Below are 23,713 nucleotides of genomic sequence, written 5' to 3'. Positions count from 1 at the left end.
GCAGGGAGGGCGGGATATACCGTAAGTCGAATGAATGAATAAATAAATAAATAAAAAGCCTCCCCCCTAGATCAATTCTCTATTATACTCTATGGGAATCAGTCTCCATAAGGAATAATGGAGTGCCCCGCAGACATTTCCCTCCCCGCTTTCTGATGACCCTGAAGAGGGGAGAGGGCCTCCAGATTGGGGATCCCCTGCCCCCACCCGGGGATTGGAGCCCTAGATGAGGAACTCCTGTTAAAATCTCTATTGGGGCTCCCAATTTGGGGGGGGGGAGATTTTATAAAGGTTCTAGTCAATTTTTAAAAAACCTTTGATAGACTATTTAGTTCCTGTGAGAAACCGCGAGACTTTAAAATCTGCCATTCCTCTGATAGGAGACTGAGGCCTGAGCCTTCCTAACAGATTTGTTTTTCCTCAGTCAAGCCCAGCAACACTCACTGAAGAGTCTTCCAGAAGTCCCTCAGCTATTGCATTTCCACCCCATTCCCTTTGGAGCACAGCTGTTTGGGTGGCAGCTTGCCAGTGAGCACCAAACTTTGGGAAAATATGATCCAAGGTCTTCTTCATCCTCTAATCCGGATCTCAAAACAAACATTCCACACTTGGGGTTTAAATCACTGTCTGATTACCAGAATTTGGAGAATCAGATTCTTCAAACAATCTATCAAAATCTAGATTGGATGAGGAGGTATCCCTTGTCTGGAGCTGATGGGATTATTACTCTGACAACCAGCAGTTTTAATCTATAGGTAAACTAGTGTTGCCATGTCCCCCCTGGGCATCGGCAGGGGATGGTGGGGTAGGATTGCCAGATCCCAGCTGGTAAACTCCTGACGTTCTGGGGATGGAGCCTGGGGAGGAAAGGGACCATAATGGGATAAAATCAGAGCTTTTTTTTGAGCAAGAATGCACAGGAATGCCATTTTGCCTGGCTTGACATCTGGGGTGTGGCCTAATATGCAAACTCTGTTGGGTTTTTCTTAAAAAAAAAAGCTGTGTGAAACAATGGTGACATCAGGGGTGTGGCCTAATATGCAAAAGAGTTCCTACTGGGCTTTTTTACAAAAAAAAGCCCTAGATAAAATGCAATAGAATAGAGTCCATCATCCAAAGCCCCCATTTTCTGCAGGGGAACTGATTTCAGTAGTCTGGAGACAAAGTATAATTCCAGGGGATCCCCAAATCCCAACTGGAGGCTAGCATAGATATTTGAAATTAACCTGTATCTAAAGTCAGGTGAAAATATAATTTCAGAATGCATACAGATGTCCATTTGGGTTTTTCACTGCTGAGCTACACATTCAGAAAAACAAAAAAGGGACACTAGCAAAGATGCATGTCTGTGCAGTAAAGCATGTTTGTATGTCACCAAAAGCAATATTACAGTACAGAAAATAGTAATAAAAATGGTCAGTGATGGTGGCTAGGAGAATGTGCTATGATCTGCAAGCTCCCTGGTTCAAATTTTATCTCTTCTGCATTGCTGGCTGGGGCTGATGGGAGTTGTAGGCAAAAAACATCTGGAGAGCTACCGTTGGCTACCCCTGTACTATATGGTCTTAAGAAAGTAATTCTCAGTTTGGGATAATGATACTGTTCTACCTCACATAGCTGTTGTAAGGATTGCAAAAGACAACAGAAAGTCTTTTGAACACAGAAAGTGCTGTACAAATGTTAAGAATTAGAGCAGAACTACACAGCTGTGATTGTTTTAAAGAATTATGTTCTATCTTTCACAGATTGCTGCTGCTGAGGCTGCAATTTCCAGGGAGGGACTGTCAAGGGAAGAGGCATTTCTAATTCTTCTCTTGTGCCATCTCCTTTCTTCCCGAAAACTCCCTCCTGCAAGCTTTTACCCTTCTGGGGGGTGGGGTCAGAAAAATACAGGGGACCTCACCTTAAAGAAATGTCTTGTAGAATTATCACCAGGTGACACATGCTGTTGTGTTCTTATCAGATCTTTTTATCTGAAAACACCATTTTTTAAAAAAAATCATCCAGTGAAACTGATCAGCCCTAAATTCAGGACAAACAACTGGAAGTAATTTTACACCCGACACATACTTAACATGTGGGATTCATTGCTATAAGATGCTATGATGGAATCTAGCTCAGATGGCTTCCAATTAGGATTAGACACATTCAGAGGATCAGATCTATCAATGACTATTAGTCATGGCAGTTAAGAGTGGAATCTCCATGCTCAGAGGTCGCATTCCATAGCTTATGATCAGATGGGGTGGGAGATAAAACTGAATGGGGAGTCCTCCACTTGCCCTACTTATGCGATTCCCAGAGACATCTGGCTGGCTGCTGCTGAAGACAGAGAGTTGGATGAGGTGGACCTTTTACTCAGACTTAGTAGGGCACGTATATCTTTTTTTTGAGGGGGGCTGTTATTTGATGCAATGCAACCAACCACCAGTAGCCTGTTTGGAGCATACAGGGTTGGTTTCCAAAATGCAAAATGTAGAGGCAATGGCGAGATATGGTAAACGAGAGATAAGGCGGTATGATGCTCAATGAAAGATTTTGAGTGAAGGAAATGAAGCTACTGCTTTGTCTAAGGACATAGTAGGCTGATTCACACATGCACATATACATCCGATCACAAGTCTTGCTCTCCTGATTGTTGTTTGCTAACTTGTGAACGGCATCAATTGAAAAGTGTTGGGGGGAGGTCTATCTGGGAGTGTATCTAGGGGGGAATTCATCTGTACAGGGCTCATTCACACATGAAACCCTGCAGTCATCAAAGGATGCACATGGATCTGTGAACCAGTCCAGAGAGAGGCTCTGTGCTTTTGGCAACTGTCCAATACTCAGCATTCAACAGCTGAAGTTTTTCCTCATGGAGCTGGGTGGTGCATGTGTGTGGGGGCGGCGGGGGGGGGGGGGAGACCTCACCTATGTAATGTATAACAGGGGAGATTGTGGGGATACTCTCCAGGGGGGAAGGTCTGGTTTTGGAGGGGGATTCCTGTCTTCTGAACAAATGCAGCTGTAACTGGCCAGGGGACTTCAGCCCAATGGCTCTCTTAATGGAAAATGAATTCAAGAGTTGGGGAATCTCCTAGCAGGAAGAAAAGTGTGTGTGATATCTGAGCAATTTCACACTTTCGGGCTTTGGGGGGGGGAGGGAAATGGGAGCTGTGGCATTAAATGGGGGGGGGGGGTGCCCCGATGAGAAGATGAAAGGCGGGGGAGGTTGAAACAGCAGCGTCTATTTGGGGGATCCTCTCTTGGAGAGGACCATGCAGTGGACGTTGGGGGGGGGGGGGGCAGTGCCCAGACGGGAGGAGGAGCGAGGAGGAGGCGGCCCATCTTTCCTCGCGGGGGCGTCCCGCGCTGCTGCAGGAGGAGGCAGTGCCTGCCGTCGCGTGGGGCGTGGGCGGGGTGGGGGGAAAGGACGGTTGGGGGGCGTGGAGGCGGCCACATGACCGGGCGGGCTGCCAGCCGAGGCGGCCGGTCTGGGTGTCCCCCGTCGTCGCCGCCGCCGCTCGCCCGCCTACAAATGCAGCCGGGCCCCGGCGGGAGGAGCGGGTGCATTGCTTGCTGCTGCTGCTGGTGGTGCTGCACGAGGAGGAGGCGGCGGCGGCGGCAGGCGTTGCTCGGCCCTGGGCGGCACGATGGGCGTGCGGCTCTGGCTGCTGGCGCTGCTGCTGCTCTGGCTGGCTCTCAGCCCCGGCTCCGGAGGTGGGTGGCTGCCTTGCTTGCATGACCCCAATGGACCGCCCCGCCGGCGAACCCAGGCGGGAGGCAGCAGCCGCACTTGTTGCCCGCCGGCGGAGGGGAAGCCGCCGGGAATGGAACCCCGGCCTCTCCCCACTTCGCAGCCGAGCGCTCCTGCCAGCGCCGCGACCCTCGCCCAGCCTTGCCTTCTTCCCGCACCGGGCGCACGGCTGTGCCAAAGAGGGCGCGCAGCGGCTGGCACTGCTGGGGGGGGGGGGCAGCGAGATGGCGGGCAGAGGCTGGCTTTGAATCGGGAGGGCAGGGCCGCCGCCGCCTTTGGGCCGGAGGGCTGGCGCGGGCGGGCCGTGCACGCTGCGCCCCTGGGAGGCAGAGCCTGTTGCTGCAGGCTTGGGAAGGCGGGCTAAAAATAAGCGGTTGGAGAGACCCTGCCCCTCCGGGGTGGTTTGGGGGGGGGGTGGATCTCGGGTTAGTTGGTTGGTTGGGGGGGGATCTCGGGATAAGATGGGAGGGGGCTCCTGCCCCACCGAGTGCCGCTTATATTGGGCGCGCTCTTCCCCTCCTCCTCCTCCCCCCCATATAAATGACCAACGATATAAATGACCGCTGCCCAGTTTTAAGGCGAGGGATGTGTAGGTGGGGGTCATTTTTGAGACCCATTTCCAGCACTCAGCCTAGGAACCGGTGAAAGAAAATGACCCGGTGCCTCTGAGCATGGGCAGAGCTCAGGGATTTGCTAACAGGAAATTGCAAATCCGTCCCCCTGGTGCATCTGGGCGAGAGGTTCTGGACCAATGGCGGCAGGGAGCACTTTGGACAGCGGGTGGGGATCGTGCCTCGAGCAGCTGTTCTGTTGGCAGGATTTCAACAGGTGAAGCTGCTTCCCTGTCCAAGTATGAGGAGGCTAGACCTGTTGAATCCCTGCCTGTCTTCGGAAGTGCCCAGATGCTGGCGCTCCTGGTCTGACTCCGTGGTTGTGGGATGGGTTTGGAGAGCAGCCGAAAAACAAGGAGGGTCTCTCCCGGTGGGGGAAGGGTGGGTCGCCTCTTTGCAGCTCCATCCCCCACCTGCCCTGAGGAGCGCTGGGGGGGTGGGGAAGTTGCACGTAAGAGCCAAAGCAGCAGCTGACAGGAGGGAGAACACCTGACTCTCCCCTCCACTCCCGTCAGCAGATGCCGGAGAGCCGCAGCCAATGCTGGCTCTCGGCACGTCCCACTCTTGGCACGTCCCGGTCCAGCTTTGCCCAGCGCACGGCTTTCGAGTGCCACTTCATGGCCAGGCTAGAGGCTGGCACCGGCTCGCTCCTTCCAAACATTGCAGAAGGCGTTGCTTGCCAGATGCTTGCCTGGCCGGACTGTGCCCTGCTCATCTGCCCAGTTTTAAGGCCAGGGGTGTATGTCATTTTTGAGACCCATTGACAGCGCTCAGCCTAGGAACTGATGAAATGAATAACGCAGTGCCCCTGAGCATGGGCAGAGCTCAGGAATTTGCTAACGGGAAATTGCAAATCCGTCCCTGTTGCATCTGGGCAAGAGGTTCTGGAGCAAACAATTTAACTCCTAGGAAGGCTGGCAATAATTATACTTGTTGTTTGTCTGGGCATTTCCCATACATCCTTCTGGCATGGCTTGAATCTTTTCCTTAAATGGTACACCCTGATAGGCTGCATAGGGAACCCCCAGATATGGAACTTGTGAACACTGCAACTGAGGTTGCATTCCAGTGGGATGGAGAAGTCGGGGGTCAGGGGTCAGAGAGCTAGCTGATAGTAAAAGAAACTCATGTTACAAGGTTAAAGCACAGGACTCACTTGGAGAGGAGAATATTAATTGGGTCATCACACAGACCATTAGTCAAGTTTACTAATGCATAAACCAGAGTCTGCAGCATTTTAACCCCACAGAGTTTGTGCATCAGATAGAACAGGAAGTGATTCTCAGGCATGTGGATTTTTCCCTGTGTGCACATGGCAAACCACTGATACCCGTCATGCCCCTGCTAGAATTTCTACGGTGCTTCAGAGTGTTCACAACATTTTATGTATGTTATGATGACAACCCTGTAAGGTAGGCCAGCATTATTATCTGAGAGATTACAAATTGCCAAAGCCACCAAAAGAGCTCAGGAGAACCAAGCACTTCCTAGCTCACAGGCCAGTCTCAGAGCCAAGCGCTCTTTACACAAATACTTGCACAGAAATGAGATACTGTGGTGTAGTGGTTAGAGCAGGGGTGGCCAAACTGCAGCTTGAGAACCACATGTGGCTCTTTCACACATATTACGTGGCTCTCGAAGCCCCCGCTACCTCATCAACCAGCTTGGAGAAGGCATTTGTCTCCTTAAATCACTTCTCCAAGCCAACTGGCTGCTTGGAGAATGCATTTAAAGTTGCTCTCTTTCCACCTCTTTCTCCCTCCCCCATCTATCTTCCTTCTGTCTTGTGACTCTTGAATACCTGATGCTCATGTCTTGTGACTCTCAAACATCTGACATTAATTCTATGTGGCTCTTACATTAAGCAAGTTTGACCACCCCTGGGTTAGAGTGTTAGGAGTAATACTCTCACTAAACCGTGGAATCTTGTGAGCAAAAAATCCTACTTCGTGAGCTACTGGCATTAAAGTTGTGAGCTGCTGCATAAATTCATTTGCTTTGGGGCCGTATTTCCGGAGTTATGACAGAAATGTGTGAGTTGGAGGCTAAAAAACTGTGAGCTAGCTCCCACTAAATCAGCTTAGAGGGAACACTGGTTAGGAGACCCCAGTTCAAATCCTCACTTGTTCATGAAGATCCTCAGGGGATCTTGGGCCCGTCAGTCTTTCTCAACCTAGCCTACCTCAGAGGGTTGCTGTGAGAATAAAAACATGGAAGGGAGAATTGTTCCTTGGCGGAAGGGTATGATTAAAAATATGGTGGATTTGTTTTGCACTGTGAAGAAATGTCCCTGATCACCAGCATGTTATGGGGAGGCCCTGCATGGGACCAAGGTGGTAGAATGGACAGCAGATGGAAATTATATTTTTGGAATGTCTCCATATGTTCCAGAAAGCGCCAGGCAAAAAAGAAAATCAGCTCAGCAAGCAAAGAGGGGTGGAACCTCCCACTTCTCTAGTTTTCTATTTGGGTAGAGTTTTTTTTTTTATGCAAAGGAACAATCAGAAATGGAATTTACTCCCTATAATTTGAAGCGGAGCACTCTGTCCCTACCAGCTCCTTCTCCAGCATGTGTGAACCAGGATGAAGCAAAGCATGCTGGGAGAAAAGTGTGAGGGAGTAAAAAAAAAAAAGTACTGGGAGGAGGTCAGGTTGTGCCAGAGCCACTTAGAGACAAATAGTTGCTTTAATTAGTGGTGGAGCAAGGGAGGGCAGCCCTGCCTTGGTCACCACCCCCCTCCCCTGCACTGGGCCCCTTAAGATAAGCCAGGCCTTGCTTGGGCAAATGTGCGGTCCTCTCCGGTGTTTCCCCTGGAGGTGCGCCTATGTGCTGCCTACGCATGGCCTTTCAGCAATTTCAGCAATTGGAAGTGCTTATAAGAAACAAAAGGTCTCATGTGACCTGACCCATGGCCTGCCAAGACAGGGAATCTCATGACAAAGTTTGAATTCAGTGGCACCTTTAAGACCAACAAAGCTTTATTCAAAGTAGAATTGCGCGCACACACGTCTTCAGAACATGGTATTTGAAGGCTTTACTTTCCCATTGGAACTTGCCAGTAAGTAGGTCTGATAGCCAGTTTGGTGCAGTGGTTAGGTGTGTAGACTCTTACCTGGGAGAACCGGGTTTCATTCCCCACTTGCAGCTGCTAGAATGGCCTTGGGTCAGCCATAGCTCTCACAGAGTTGTCCTTGAAAGGGCAGCTTTTGGGAGAGCTCTTTCAGCCCCACTCACCTCACAGGGTATCTGTTTTGGGGGAGGAAGGTAAAGGAGATGGTAAGCTGCTCTGAGACTCTGAGTGAAGGACAGGGTATGAATCCAATATCATCATCTAGGAGTAAGTGGCTAAGTGTTCGCCTTGTAGCTCTTAAGGCCCTAGCTGCCGCTCTTTCTCTGAAGTGGGTGCAGATGTTTTTGGCAGGGATTTCCTGGATTAGCGGTGGCATGCATTCGTCAAAATGGTTGATTCCCCTCCATTAACTTCACAAGTAAGGGCGTGCATTTTGAGGAAGAGCAAGAGGGGAAGAAAATCCTCGTGAGGGTCCCTGCAGGGGCTGATGCATGAAATCCAGACATGGATTCTTCCTTTGCTCTGCCAAATGGTAGCACCTTCCTGGCATAGGCTGTATCAGAGCATTGTGTGTGTGTTTCCCCAGAAACTCCAGTTCCAAACTCTGCATTTCCAGTGTACGTGTTTGAAAGGAGAGTAGGTAGTAGGTGTTAGATGAATTCACTTTAATCATTTTGTGAGACTCTTTTGCAAGTTTGGTACAAGGACAGATTGCTTTCTCCTTCTCCTCCTCCTCCTCCTCCTTGACAGAATCTAGATTCTGATGCAGGGTATGGCTGCAATTCTGAGTGAATTGGGTTGGAAGAGGATACTGCCCTGCCCTGGATGGTCCAGGCTAGCTTGACCTCATCAGATTTTGGAAGCTAAACATGCTCAGTCCTGGTTAGCATTTGGATGGGAGACCACCTAGGAAGTCAAGTGTTTCTACTCAGAGGCAGGTGATAGCAAACCACCTCCAAACATCTCTTGCCTTGAAAACTCCCACGGGGTCACCATAAGATCACTGCATTTGGATAGTACTTTTCACCACCAAGGTATTTTAAAGGGTCTTCCCCCCCCCCCCCTCCTAGTTTTCCAGGTATTTGAGGTGTGGATACTTCTAGCTTACATTGAAACTCTTCTATACATCCAGGAAGGCAGGAAACTTTAAACAAATCAGAGATGCTTGCAGTTATATGATGAGTCTTTACCACTTCACATGCTTCTTCAACCAACCACTCCTTTCAAGATTCATAATGAGGCTGCTGGACTTTGAACAGTCCTGAGTGAGGAAGGGCATGTGCCACAGGGCACGTCGTTAATTGGTGGAACTCATTGCTACAGCATAGGGCAGGGCGGCCGCTGCAACTGAAGGATTTGGAAAGAAGATGAGATTACTTCTATCCATGGCTAATCTCGAAAACAGCCAAGGTGTGATCTCTCCGTTGTCATAGACGGTATACCACTGTTGACCGATGCTGGATTTAACAGGTGTGGATGATCACCTCCACTGTTGGGAAGCATGATGCTGAGACAGTTCAGACCAGGGATGGCCAAACTTAACGTAAGAGCCACATAGAATAAGTATCAGATGTTTGAGAGCCACAGTACATAAACATCAGGTGTTTGAGTGCCACAAGACAGGAAGGAAGGAAAATAGAGGGGGAGGGAGAAGAGATGGAAAAGAGCAATTTTAAATGCCTTCAAGCCAGCTGATGGGGTGGTGGGGGCTTCAAGAGCCACACAATATGTGTGAAAGAGCCACATGTGGCTCCTGAGCCACAGTTTGGCCACTCCTGGTTTAGACCATTGTTTCTGGGAGATAATTTCCACACGGAAATGAAACATGCCTTCTAACTGAAAGAAAAATAGTATTTTTCTTTCAAAGCTAAGTAACAAGATAATTTAGGCGATGTACTGATCACATCCCCAATCTGCTCTATCACTGACTCAGCTTGGAACATGGCCAGGGGTCCCGATTTAAAGAAAAGAGCTTCTGAGGCGACGTGTCTAGTTCTGGTTCGTGTCAGGCGGACGCCTGCAGCCCTGCAGGTCTCACCGATGGCCCTTTGTTGACAGGAATTCGATGTTCTTCCTCCCCCATCCCTATAGCAGCAGGGACAATGCGCTTTTCATGACAATAAACAAACCCCATCCTGTCTGGGTGGCTCAGTTTAGAAAGCGGCCAGGACAACAACCCCAGAGAGGTCCAGAGAGCCATCTCCGTAGTGGCACAACCCGCAGGGGGCATCTTGGCCTATACCAGCTGACAGCTGACTTCCATATTGGCCGCTGAACCTTTGCTCCCTTTGCCTTTGTGGCCAGGAGCCATAGGAGGAAGATGGTTGCATTCCCTCTTACAGAGAACCTCTCCCATAGAAAATGCTGTAAGGTTCCACTTTCTTCTAAACCAGGGGTGTTAAACATGTGGCTTGGGGCCAAATCAGACCCCCGGATGGCTTCTATCAGGCTCCCAAGCAACTGGCTTGTCATCCACTTCCTTTTCCCTCTCTCTTGCTTCCTTCTGCATCACAGCTTGCTTTGCCAGGCTTGCTCAATAACACAGGAGCTACAGAGCAAAGCCTCTGTTTTCTCCATTGGCTGAGGTTTTTCCCTTGGGGAGGAAAGGGGGGGAGGGAGAGCTTGCTTTTCCAGGCTCTCTCAATCGCACAGCAGAGCTGAGCCAAGCCTCTCTTTCTTCTATTGGCTGAGACTCCTCCCCCTCCTAGTCCCCTGGGGAAGGAAGAAAAGAGCCAGAGCTTCCTTTGCCCAGTTCCCTCGATCACACAGGAGAGATACAAAGAAAGCACCTTTAAGACCGAGTGCTACTGTTTTGCTCATGTTTTATTTTAAGTTTTTAAAAATCTTTAATTGTGTTCATCTGTGTCCTTTATAAAATTTATATCTCTGCTACCTGGCATTTTATGACACACATGGCCCGGCCTGACTAGGTCTCCAGCCCTCATAACAAATGAATTTGACACCCCTGCTCTAAACCCACTCAAGTGTGTATGCCCAGGCTAGTTTTCTGTAGGCTCGTCCTAAGTGATTGCCAGAAGGAGTCTGCTGCTTTTGCCCTGGGCCCTGTTCTTAAAAATCTCCTTCACTTATAGGGAAAGGCAGGGTGCTTTTTTGGTAGAAAAAGCCCAGCAGGAACTCATTTGCATATTAGGTCACACCCCCTGATGCCAAGTCAGCCAGAACTGTATTCCTGTGCTGCTCAAAAAAAAGCTGTAAGGAGAGGCATGGGTTACTTGAAGCACCCTGGAAGACAGGAAAAAAAACCTGTGTTTTTGGGCACTGCCCATGTTCCTGGTGAATCATCACAGTTCTGAACTAGGTGCACAATGTGTGAATAAAGCTTTTTTGGATGAAGCGCAGATTCGGTTTTACTTTGAACCAATGCTAACGTGCAGCTCATCAGTATCCGTAGTACTGTGCCAAGGGTTGATTGCACATGGCATGTTCTTTCTTGTGCAGTGAAGTTGCACAACTTGCATTTCAGAGCCATGCCGTTTTAGATTTTGACTCCGCCGGGATTTGAACCTGACTCTCCCAGGTCCTTGTCTGGCACTCATAACATTGGTTACTTATATAGTACAGTGGAACTGACCCTCAGAGGCAAGGGAGGCATAGCCAGTCAGGAAGGGTATCTAGCTGGCTGACATGAGGTAAACTTGGACCCGTTTTGTCAGGAGGTGTTAGTGACTCCACTCTTTTGGCTCTTTGCCCTCCCTCCTGGCTGCTCCAAGGGTCCTGGCTACTGTACTGTCCTGAATCTCCTTCAGGGGATTAAGGACCACATGGTTGTTCTGGAATGTTGGATGCATTGAGCTAGATTAATTTACAACATTGTGGGGTGGGACAGGAGACCGGGCAGTGCTTGTGGAAGAGTCACTGGGAACACTAAGCACTAGGACTGGGTGGCTGCCTTGTCTGACCCAGACAGAGGCCGCTTCCTCACCAGTTCAGTCCAGTCAGAAAGGGTCTCAATTCCTGATCCTTGTATGCATGCTGGATGTGCGCATGGCAGAACTGGCCTGCAAGGTCGAGCATGTGGAATGTACTCAAGGCTTCAAGAAGTGGGAACGGATGTACCTCGTGATGTCTCTCAATCAGTCAAAGACCTGGCGAATGTTTCATAGGGCCTGGGTGGCAACTGAAGTGTTAATGCAGGGCTGGGCCGTCCACTAGGTGAATTAGGTGATCGTCTAGGGTGCTGATGGTCCACGGGTGCAGAATTGGATGTAGTCCCCCCCTCCCCACGCCTTTGAGAGGCACAGACAGTGGTGCAAAAGTAGGAAAAAGATCTCTCCCTCCCACCACGCCTCTTGGAGTCTCCTATGGGTCCGAGATACAATGGAGTCCATTGTATCCTGCTGGGATTGAATGGAGAAAATCAGCCGCCTCCGTGGTGCAACTTTAACTTTAAACTCCTTCTCTGGGGTCGCACCACAGTGCTGGCTCAATCTCTCCATTCTGTCCTATGGGCCCATAGGATAGAATGGATAGATTGGGCCGTGGCTGCAGAGCAATACTAGACATGAAATAGTTAGCTTTGCCTAGGGGGCCCGGCAGTCTAGGTCTGGCCCTGTGTTGATGGAGTGTAGGATGGGAAAGGGGCAGATCTCCGGCTGAGCTCAAAACTGAGGATGTGGATCAAGGGCCATGTCACTTGGATGCTTGGCATAGAGCACCTCGTGTCCTTGGGGGCAGGGAAAGAGCAATAGCAGATATTGTTGGTCTGTTATGGGCCTGCCGGAAGCACTTTGCAGCTGAATGGCTCCTGTTTGGGGTAATTCAGGAAGCTCAACCTGGGCGGAATGCCACAGTTACTGAGTAGTTTGTGTCTAAAAAGAAGCCGGACCTTAATCTTAGCTGGTGAGCTGGAAGGATTCTGCATGTAGCAAGTCCAATGGCGGGCGGGGGAGGGGGGGAAGTATCCGGAAGGAGGGTTTTGAGGGAGCCAGCCACCATGTCTGCTGCAAGGTCGGGGCCGAGTAAGACAGAGACCTAATTCTGAGCTGGGGGCAGCTGCGCTGACTTTCTTCTGGCTTTATCAGTGAAAATGGCCCCCCTTACTGATCTATCGTATTTACTATCAAGGTGATTAAATGAAGGGCACGTCCTCTTTTCATGCTAGGGTTTCCAGCACCAGGTAGGAAAGTACCTGGGGATTTTGGGAGTGGAGTCTGAGGAGGGTGGGGTTTGGGGAGGGACTTCAGTGAGGTATAATGCCCTAGTCCTCCTTCCAAAGCAGCCATTTTCTCCAGGTGAGTTCATCTCTGTTGCTTGGAGATCATCTGTACTCCCATGAGATCTCCAGCCACCACCTGGAGTTTGGTAACCCTATTCCATGCACATTTGTGGATGGGAGTTGGAATTAGAATCTTAGAGCAGGATTTCATTTGTGTCCAACTTCCAGTCCAGGAACATAAGCAGAGCCTTGTTGGGTCAGACCAAGGTCCATCTCATCTACCTTCTGTTCTCAGTAGTGGCCAGCTCTGTGGTTCCCGGAAGAAGACAGATAATGAAGGCAACAGCCCCTCCCGCCTCTGTTGTCCTCCAGCAACAAGCATTCAAGGGCATGGCTGCTTTAGGAATCAGGATCTTCTATTTAACTATCATTCTATGTAGTGAACAGTTGAATAGCCAATCGCTAGGTAGACCTCTCCTCTGTGAATAGGCCTAATTTCCCCTTTAAAACGTATGTTCATCACCTTAACTTGTGGCAGTGAGTTCCACAAATCAAGTACCGTATATGTTGCTTGAGGAAATGTTTTCTTTTGACTGGCCTAACTCTACTATACCCATCGGTTTCTTTGGTTGATTCCAAGTGCCAGGAGAGGGAGGTAAAAGTTCTCCCTTTCTATTTTCTTCACACTGTACATAATGTTATAAACATGTACTGCACCCCCCCCCCTTTTTTCAAAATGAAAAAAAACCCTCTCATAAGGAAGGTACTCCATAATCTTTGGGGGCCTTTTCTGCATATTTTAAAAAAAAGTGATACCTTTTTTGGCATGGGACAACCAAACTTTGCACAGTATTTAACTGTACACACTAAATAAATGCTTAGTGTTAAGTTCTGGGACTCATCCTTGAGATATGAAAGGTGCTTTGGAGCATGCACAGAGTGTTATTTTTTCCTCACTGACTAGCACATCCCACCTTCACACAGAAGGGATTCAGCTTCTAGATGGATGTTTGCAACTTCCCAGCCCTTTCTTCCCTATCCCCAAGAAAATTAATCTTGCCATGTTGGCAGCTATGAGTATGTGCCCTAACACTGATACTCATTCCATGTTAACAAATATGATGTGCAAAGATCTGATTATGTGTCGCATTAGATGCTTGAGGAGTACCAGGTACAATTCAGACTTTTTGTGACCTGGATAAAGATATAAGGTAAAGGTAATCCCCTGTGCAAGCACCAGTCGTTTCCAACTCTGGGGTGACGTTACTCTTCACAACATTTTCATGGCAGACTTTTTTTACGGGGGATTTTGCCTTCCCTAGTCATCTACGCTTTCCCCCCAGCAAGCTGGGTACTCATTTTACCGACCTTGGAAGGATGGAAGGCTGAGTCAACGAACCGGCTACCTGAACCCAGCTTCCGCCGGGATTGAACTCAGGTCATGGGCAGAGCTTGGACTGCAGTCCTGCAACTTTACCACTCTGCGCCACAGGGCTCTTGGAAAGATATAGGGAGCCATCTAGCCACGGCTGTCTTACCTGATTGGCACAACTCTCCAGCAGAGATTTCTTAGCTAGAGATGGCAGGAACTGATCCGGAGATTCTCTGCACGGTAAAGCATGTGCTGTGCACTCCAGCAGGAGACAAATGTTACATGTCTGGGATCATCTTGTGTTTGAGGTACTGGGTTTGATTCTGATCCTGCGCAGAGCAACAAGGCAAGGGAAGTTGACAGGCTGGATGCAGAAGAGAGGAAGTACTGTTTTGGAGTGAATGTTGCAGAGGGGGGTTTACCTAACCTAGTGACATGAGGATATCCATGGAAGAGGACAGAAACCCACCCTCCTTCCCCTCTTGCATCCTTCGAAGGAAGGAAATGTGCCCTTTGAGATGAGATTACAGGAGCAGAGCCCTTCCTTTCTGGAGGCCCCGCAAGGTTTTCTGCAAGCCCAGAGACCTATCCTGGCATTGGAGTGGGGGGTGGGCTTACATAAAATATCCCACCTCCTCCTCCCTGTTCTTGGCCAGCCAACACCTCTGGTGCGGCTAGCCACACATTTAGTGAGCAAAAAGTCCATATCGCAGGAATGAGCAAGTCAAATGAGTAACCCGCTTTTGTGGACTCAGGGAGCATTCCTTTTGGAAACACTGATTTCCAAATACTCGGTTCTGTACAGCAGAATACGAGTGCTCGTGTTGCTTATGCAATATATATTTTTTATGGTTGGATGTGTTCCACTGCCAGATACGGGACTCGCAAGCAGACTGTTGAAATCCAGCTGCTGATGCACACAGCTGCGCACGTCACTTGATCAGAGCAGTGTGGCTTTTTCATGATCTCATTATGAAATTGCAACCAAGTAATTAACCAAGGAAAACCTTGACAACCTCAGCTTCCTGAGAATCATCACAAGAACCTTAACTTTTGTTTTAAACCAGGGGTGTCAAACATGTGGCCCAGGGGCCGAATCAGGCCCCCCAGATGGCTCCTATCAGGCCCCCGAGCAACTGGCTCTCATCTGCTTCCTTCTCCATTGCAGCTTGCCATACCAGGTTTGCTCAATAGCACAGCAGCTACAGAGCAAAGCCTCTATTTTCTCCATTGGCTGAGGCTCCTCCCTTGGGGAGGAAGGCGAGGAGGCAGAACTTGCTCGGCCAGGCTCCCTCAATTGCACAGTTTTAAGTTTAAATTAATAATAATAGTGTTTGTCCATGTCCTTTATAAAGTTTATATCTCTGCTACCTAATCTTAAATAGGCATACACATGGCCCAGCCCAACAAGGTCTCATTAATGTCAGATCCGTCCCTCATAACAAATGAGTTTGACACCCCTGTTTTAAACCAAAAGTTCTGGTCCTCCTGCTGGTGACACTGTGTGGGTCCTGACAGCTGAAATCTCCCATTTCCACAGGGATAAGGTAAGCAGGATTTCCAGGGAGCAGGCCATCAGCAGTCCTTGTAGCTCTTTACCCCATGACATCACCAGCGGGAACCCCAAAATGTGCACATTTGCATCAGTGAGATCACATCATCCTGTTTTTCGAACCACATAACTTTTTGGTTATTCTTTTTGAAACGTTCATCGTGCACTCTTCTGACTGCGTACAGTGCCTTTACTGAAAGATGCTGTTTGAGGTTGTATCTGGGGAGACCCCAAATGCTTGTTAGCAATGTTATTGTCTGCAATAGCTCGTTGGTACATGCAAGCTTTTATTGGAAGCTGTTGCGAACTGCAAAGCTGTGAATGGCCCCACTTGCCCTTAGGGAGACCATAGTGTGCCATTTGATAGAGTCTGTCTTCTTCTGGGTACCAATTAAGAGTACCTGGATAGGGTGAGAATGTGAGCCTTTGTGTAACACTTGAAGGGTGTGAAAGAGCTGCCAAGTTCTCTGGAGCTGACCTGTTCTGCCAGACACTGACTTTGGCCCTAGGCTGTGTGAGCTTTCCATATCCCTGTACCTCTTGTCAATGTAATTTAATGGTGAGAGACCAAAATTAGGGCCGCCCTGGTATCTAGTGTTGCCAACAACATAGAGGCAATATGTCCTGCCCCTTTAATGGAGGTTTAACGAGTAGTTGAAGCTTTTCTGGGCATGGAGGTAAATAACATCATTTGGCCAGTAACATTCCCATTCAGCCTTTGTTAAAAGGGTGGCCAAACTTGCTTAATGGAAGGGCCACATAGAATAAATGTTAGATGTTTGAGAGCCACAAGACAGGAAGGCAAATAAATGGGAGGGAGAAGTGGAAAGAAAGCAACTTTAACTTCCAATGCATTCTCCAACTTGCCATCTGCCTTGAGTTGGAGAAGTGACTTAAAGAGAGAAGTGTCTTTGCCAAGCCGGCCAATAGGGCAGTGGGGGCTTTGAGAGCCACATAGTTTGGTGAAAGAGCCACAGTCTGGCCACCCCTGGGCTGGACATTTCCACCCAGATGGATGGATCACAGTTTACTTGGTTTACAGTCTCTGTGTACACATGAAGCATAGCTAGGGCTAGTCATCATCTTTCTGCCTGGCCTATCTCACAGAGTTGTGAGGAGAAAATTAGGAGAGCTATGGAGGGCACCAGCTACACTGTGCTGAGCTCTGGGTGGAACGGTAGAAAAATGTTAATAGCGGCAATTAGAAATCATCCTAAGGCCTCATATTGAAGATGAAGAAGATATTGGATTTATACCCCACCCCGTACTTTGAATCTCAAGAGTCTCAGAGCTGTTCACGGTCTCCTTTACCTCCCCCTGCCCCACAACAGACACCAAGGACAGCTCTGTGGGGTAGGTGGGGCTGAGAGAGTTCTCACAGAAGCCGCCCTTTAAAAGACAGCTCTGCAAGAGCTATGGCTGACACAAGGCCATTCCTGCAGCTGCAAGTGAAGGAGTGGGGAATCAAACCTGGCTCTCCCAGATAAGAGTCTGCACACTTAACCACTACACCAGACTGGCTCTCTGCCCCCCCTCCCCCACCTTCTAGTCCTTATTGCTGCAGGTTTCACGGTAGATTAAGAACAGCATCATTTCCTTGCTACGCACACATTTCACATTTCTTTCATCTTGTCTTTGCTGCTCAGACAGATTTCGAAACACAGATTCGAAACACCCTGAAAATGTCCAGAATGGGGTCTGATGGAAAGGAAACACTCCCCCCGGGGGTTGCTGATAGTGTGATGACTGTACAGGCCACAGATATATCTGTGTGCGGCGGAGGGCATCTCCAGCTTTGGAAGCAGTAGAAGCAATTAAAAAATTCACAAGCATGTGTTCCCTATTAATCTTGTCGAATGGTGGCAAGGGAAGATGTGGAAGTTTATACTTGCAGGGATCCTTTAGCTCATTTGTTAATAATTAAAGTTAGCTCAACAATTGGGGAAAATGCTCAGGTTTCCTATAGTTACGACAATAATTGGGATACTGTAGCTATGCGAAAGCGAACAGACTTTATTGTTGGATTCTTATTCAGGCCTCCCTGAAACGAAAATTTCCTGGAAATTGGCCTCCTTTTCTTGAGAATGCAGCTGTTGATAAACAAGGGTTGTCCAAGGGGAGAATAACATAGCTCACATGCACTTTGCAGTGGATGCGAAAGGTCACCGGTTCAGGCTCCAGCATCCAGCTTTGAGCAGAGCTTTGCATGCAGAAGGGAAGACCTTTCTCTGCCGGAGGCCTCAGGGATCTGCTACCAGAGAAGGCGATATTGAGGAACCGGATTTGTATGCAGTCCTGAGACATACGCTGCCACACAAATATGTTATCAAAAGTGAAAATGCCGTACAGTGGAATATCAAACTATTATACATTAATGCTAATGTCATAATATCAGTTTTCTGTTTCCTGGGGTGTGGGTGTGTGTATAAAAAAAAAATGCCTTAAACAAATAAACCTTTCAAATATAGAAGAAGATATTGGATTTATACCCCGCCCTTCACTCTGAATCTCAGAGCAGCTTACAATCTCCTTTACCTTCCTCCCCCACAACAGACACTCTGTGAGGTAGGTGGGGCTGAGAGAGCTCTCCCAGAAGCTGCCCTTTTAAGGACAGCTCTGCGAGAGCTGTGGCTCTGACCCAAGACCATTCCAGCAGGTGCAAGTGGAGGAGCGGGGGATCAAACCCGGTTCTCCCAGATAAGAGTCCGCACACTTAACCACTACCCCAAACTGGCTCTGTGTGTATGTATATACATATATTTCAAAGGTATCATTACCGTCAAATTATCCAGTGCCTGCTACTGCAGGTCCCTGGGTGATGTACATAAGCGTTTTTTTTAAATTACTTTTTTAGTGCATTTGCATTTACTGTCATTTAAACCTCGCCTTTCTCCCCAAAGGGTACCCAGAGTTACTTACATCATTCTGTTCTCCATTTTTATCCTCACAACAACCCTGTGAGGTAGGTTAGGCTGAAAGTGCGACTGACCCAAGGTCTCCCGGCAAGTTTCCAGGGCAGAGTGGGGATTCCAGACTGGGTCTCCCAGATCCTAATCTGGTACTCTTTTCGATGCTTGCTGAAAGAAGGTAAAGGAAGGTAACCTGGATGCAAAGCTTCACTGTTTGCTGGGTTGTTACGGCTACAACAATGAAAGACTTCAACTTTGACTTACTCCGTATGTGCAGACCTGCCTTCTCTTTCAGGAAGGAAACCTGGGGCTCCTTCATTGTGGAACACTTTGGCACTCTCTGGGAAATTAGGACGTTGCAGAGGTTTCCTCCCCACTCCTCCCATACTGACATGAGAACTTCCTCCTTTCTGTTGTTACAGGGCCTTTGACTGAAACATCCAATGATGGGAAGGAGCCCAGGGAAGGGCACATCCGGAACCTGGTGCACCCCAAAGGAGTCCGGAGCGCTGTGGGACACAGGCCGAACGGCTGGCGGAAATATCGGCGTCCTCGCCCCCGCCTCTCCCATAAGGGACCCATGCCTTTCTAGCAAAGGTAGAGAATGCAGGGGGTGCTGGTGGAGGGAGGGGAATGGGTGGGCATTCACCGGTCAGGAATTACCTTGCCACATTTCATCAGTTGTGTTTTATCCAGAGAATAGCTGCAAGGGTTGTGGTCCTTCTCGCATTGGCTACAGTGGAATGTGGATCTGATTGTAAATTCCCCCCAAATTTAGAGAGAAGTCTAACATGGGGAAATGAGTTGATGGCCACTTTCTGTGCCTGAAGAAATAAATGGTGTAAGAAGAGATGATATTTATGATGATGATATTGGATTTATATCCTGTCCTATACTCTGAATCTCAGAGTCTCAGAGCAGTCACAGTCTCCTCTACCTTCCCCCTCCCTCCACAACAGACACCCTGTGAGGTAGATGGGGCTGAGAGAGCTCTCATAGAAGCTGCCTTTTCAAGGAAAACTCCTGTGAAAGCTATGGCTGACCCAAGGTCATTCCAGCAGGTGCATGTGGAGAAGTGGGGAATCAAACCTGGTTCTTCCAGATAAGAGTCCGCGCACTTAACCACTACACCAAACTGACCCTGCTGGATCAGACCAAAGGGTCCATCTAATACAGCATCTTGTGTCCCTTAGTGGCTGAGCAAATGGCTCTGGGAAGCCCACAAGGAAGAAAAGGCACAGACAACTCTTTCTTTTTGCCTCCCAGCTGCTGGGATTAGGGCATACTGACCCTGAACTTGGAAGTTCCATTTAGTTATCATCCTGGCTAACAGCTAAACAGATACTCACTCTCTTAAGTGGATTTGTCTTCCATAAATATATTTAATTTTATTTTGGCACCACCGATTTATTGATTTAGGATATTTATGTATTCCTCTTTTCTCCCAGCACCGTCAGGATCCAGGGTGGGCGACGGCAATCAGTACTATACAAAAGCCATCTATTAACATCCTTTTAAATAATCATGAAACAAATAAGGCAGAGCCCACTTTGCCAGAAAATCCGAAAGGCAATCACCTGCCTCACCCCTTCTGCTGTTCCACAGCAACTGGGCAGCAATGGAGAAATTGTTAACAGATGGCATTCTCAAGGGTATTGGTACCAGGAGCACAATGACTGCAAGTAGGGATGCCAGCCTCCAGGCAGGACCTGGGGATCTCCTGAAATTACAGCTGATTTCCTGACTACAGCTATCAGTTCTCTGGAGAAAATGGGTCCTTCGGAGGGTGGACTTTGTGGCATTGTCTCCCACTGAGGTCCCTGTCTTCCTCAGGCTCCATCCCCAAATCTCCAGGAATTTCCCAGCCTGGAGCTGGCAACCCTCTCCCTTTCTCCTCTGCCAGTGGGACCTTCATAAGTTCATGATTTGAGAGATGGTCCTTGAAGTAGGCATTTCACCATTATGGTGTTATGTTTTGCTATTAGCCAGTAGGCATTTCACCATTATGGTGTTATGTTATGCTATTAGCCATCAGCCGCATGCTGTTTACCACCTATGTCTGTAAGAAGATGAAGAAGATGATGATATTGGATTTATATCCCGCCCTCCACTCCGAAGAGTCTCAGAGCGGCTCACAATCTCCTTTACTTTCCCCCCCCATAACAGACACCCTGTGAGGTGGGTGGGGCTGGAGAGGGCTCTCACAGCAGCTGCCCTTTCAAGGACAACCTCTGCCAGAGCTATGGCTGACCCAAGGCCATTCCAGCAGCTGCAAGTGGAGGAGTGGGGAATCAAACCCAGTTCTCCCAGATAAGAGTCCGCACACTTAACCATTACACCAAACTGGCTCTCCTGTTTACTGTAAGACTGTTTACTGTGCTGCTCCTGTTTCATAATGTCTGTTTTTATGATATTATTTTAACTCTGTTGTTTTATTGTTGTAAGGCACCCTGAGCCTGCTGGCGGGATATAAATCTAAATCTAAATTAATTAATTAATTAGGTAGGCCCCAGGACACCTAAACGAGTCACCATCATGTCTTGTGGCATAGAATCCCATTAGTTAACTAACTTTATTGTATGAAGTGCTTCGTTTTGTCTGCCCTCGGATTGTTAACAAGGCTGCTGGCAATACCCACTTTTTAAGTTGGCTTTATGGGGGGGGGTGAGATGTTTCATGGAGGATAGATGGATGAAATCCCCTCTGAGCCTTGAAAACCCTATGGGTTGCCATAAATCAGTCATGACAGCACTATTTACTACCACCAGATGGATCGAAGCTGGGATCCTCTGAGATTACTGTGCAAGTGGTGGCGTTAGGCATAGGCAGTAGCTGCTTGGCTAGTTGGCCTTGTGGTCTGTCTCCACAAGAGGGTGAAAAAACAGTCCTCAACAGCAGAGTCAGTCTCACCCACTGAGTAGATTTCCAAGAGTGGGAAAGGATTTGGGGTTGGAAAGGGTTCAAAAAAGTTAAGAGTCCAGTGACATCTTTAAAACCAATAAAGTTTTATTCAAGGTATGAGCTTTCTTGTGCACACACACTTCTTCAGACATAATGAAATGGAACAAAACCATTCAGACTTATAGACAAGGCTGAACAGCAAATTAGCGTGTTACACGATGAAGCTATTTTAAGTTATGCGGAGACAAAACGGGAATAACAAAAGTATATAGGGTCAACAGTTGTTTGGATTCAATTTAGGGGGAACAACAGTGAAGCAATAAATATTGTCAAAATAGGAGATAAATGTGTAAGAAAATCCTTTCTAATTGTGGGAAGTTAGCTGACAGGGAAAGACAGTTGGGAGATTCAAACCCCACCTTGAAGTGCTTGTTTTCTGTTTTTGTTTGCAGGGTCAAGGTCCTCCCTGAGAAGCCCACCCCCCTTCTGTGACCTCTCTGCTTGATAAACCATCTGCTTGTTCAAGGCTCCCCCCCCCCATGGTAGAATGTGGCCCCTCCTGACTGCACTGTTGCCCTGTGGACACCACTGAGTATAAGGAATGTGTGCGCAGCATCCTCCTCCCCTTTTTCTGTTTTTCCTACTCAGGCTGGTCTCAACTGGCAGAACCTCTCTCAGTCTCTCTCTCTGCCTTGCCAAGAACTTGAGAAATAGAGGATTCTGGGGTTACCAGGGGAGGGGAAGGAAACGGGTAGCAATGGATCTGGAAGGGAGCTTTCCTCTTTGCTTTTCATTGACTGGCCCTTGAGCCAACTGGGAAGGTGACAGGGGGGGCCGCTGCCTTAGAGGGACCCCTTGTGGTCAGGAGCAAGATGAGCCACATGGCCCCTACAGGGCTGACCATGCTGTAGGAGCCATTTGGCTCACGTGGAGCTGTGGCAATGGTGAGAACAAAGGTAGGCTTGCTGAGCCTATGCCATGGCCATTGTCCTCCCAGGCCAGCTCTGAGCCAGGCAGACCGATCAGCACTGCAGCACAGCAAGGGTCACCGCCCTCGGCTTGCATCAGGGCCATCTTAATGTCCCTGCTCCTTGTTTATATCCCGTACGGAAGAAGGTGCACGATGCATCATTGCTTTGAAGGATGCTCCAAGGTGTGGTTTGCGGTGAAACCACTCCTGGGGTGGGGGCGGGGGGAGGAAGTTGTGGTCCTTCCTGGTCTCCCCCCACCACCACCGCCGCTGCCACTTTCACTGCTGAAGCAGAGGAGGCAGTGGACACAAGGCCTTTGGGCCTTACAAGAAGCACTTTGTCAGATGGAGAATCTCCTCCCAGGTGTCTCTGGGATTCCATTTTGTGTCTGTCCCCTCCACTAAGCTTCTTCAGTAGGGCAGCTGCCATCTTTTTAAAGAAACCCGGTAAGACTCTGATGCTTTTAATAGCTGTACGATATGCAGAAATGCAGCAGTTAAAACGTTCCCCTTAGATGCAGCTCCTTGCCAAGAAAAGCTGCCTGGGCCGATTTCCTTGCAACCTGTCAGAGGCATGGGAGCCTTATCCAGGGTGGAGGTTGTGGCAGTCCTATTCTGGGAGCTCACTTCAGGGTCTGCCTTTGGTTCAGCCTCAATCAAGTCATGAATCTTAGCTTTTCTTGGTGCAAAATGAAGATTTAAACAAAAACAACAACTTGGCAGGCACAGCCTTGCGTGTAACTATGGGTGGATTTGGAAACGTTCCTTGACGTCTCTCTGCCTTGCCCAAAAGCCAGTTTTGACCAACCTGGGCAGGTGCTTGTTACATGTTGCCCTTCCCACACCTCAGCACTCTCCCCAGCGAAATGAGCTAGGATGCAGATCTCCTGGCACTTAACTTGGCAGCTTGTCTTCAAAGCAGCCACCACCACAGCAGGTCGAGAGAGAGCGGCACTTGCTTCCCTTGTACAGAAAGCACAGAAAATCAACCCCTGGGTAAGGTGAATTAGCAAGAGGTGGCACAGTGTATCGGCCCAGAACGTAAACCATGAGTCGAGAAATCCAGGCTCAAGTATTAGCATAAGCCACAAACTCACTTAAGTGGCCTTATGCAAGCAGCTCTTCTCTCTGCTTCCATCCCACCTCTGCAAGGAGTGTGGATTACAATTCAGGCCTACCTTACAGGGATGTTGTAACTTAGATAACACACACAGTCATGTTTGAACCCTTGAAATGTATTTTGTAATTGCAAAGTTCTATTAAGAGATGAATTGCATTGGAGATATAGTGATTATCATTTTTAAAAACAATTACTTCCAGTTTGTGGCTTTGGTATTTGGAGGGTGTTGGAGGGAATGTCTGTTTGCTCTCTGACTGTCTTATCTTTTGCACTTGGATATTGGGGCTGGATT

The 23,713-nt window shown here is 48.5% G+C and overlaps 1 protein-coding gene across 1 annotated transcript; it reads left to right on the top strand.

Moving 5' to 3' along the window:
* Nucleotides 1-3,602: 3,602 nt before the first annotated feature.
* On the top strand, nucleotides 3,603-22,025 carry APLN (apelin). Its single transcript, XM_060249593.1, has 3 exons — nucleotides 3,603-3,702; nucleotides 18,853-19,027; nucleotides 21,784-22,025. The coding sequence occupies exons 1-2, from the start codon at nucleotides 3,636-3,638 to the stop codon at nucleotides 19,020-19,022; spliced, it is 237 nt and encodes a 78-aa protein (XP_060105576.1). The 5' UTR covers nucleotides 3,603-3,635; the 3' UTR covers nucleotides 19,023-19,027; nucleotides 21,784-22,025.
* The last annotated feature ends 1,688 nt before the right edge of the window (nucleotides 22,026-23,713 follow it).

The sequence above is a fragment of the Heteronotia binoei genome, chromosome 11 (genome assembly GCF_032191835.1).
Source record: "Heteronotia binoei isolate CCM8104 ecotype False Entrance Well chromosome 11, APGP_CSIRO_Hbin_v1, whole genome shotgun sequence".
NCBI lineage: Eukaryota > Metazoa > Chordata > Lepidosauria > Squamata > Gekkonidae > Heteronotia > Heteronotia binoei.
The sequence above is the reverse complement of the archived record's forward strand: the minus strand, read 5'-3'. Positions and strand labels throughout refer to the sequence as shown.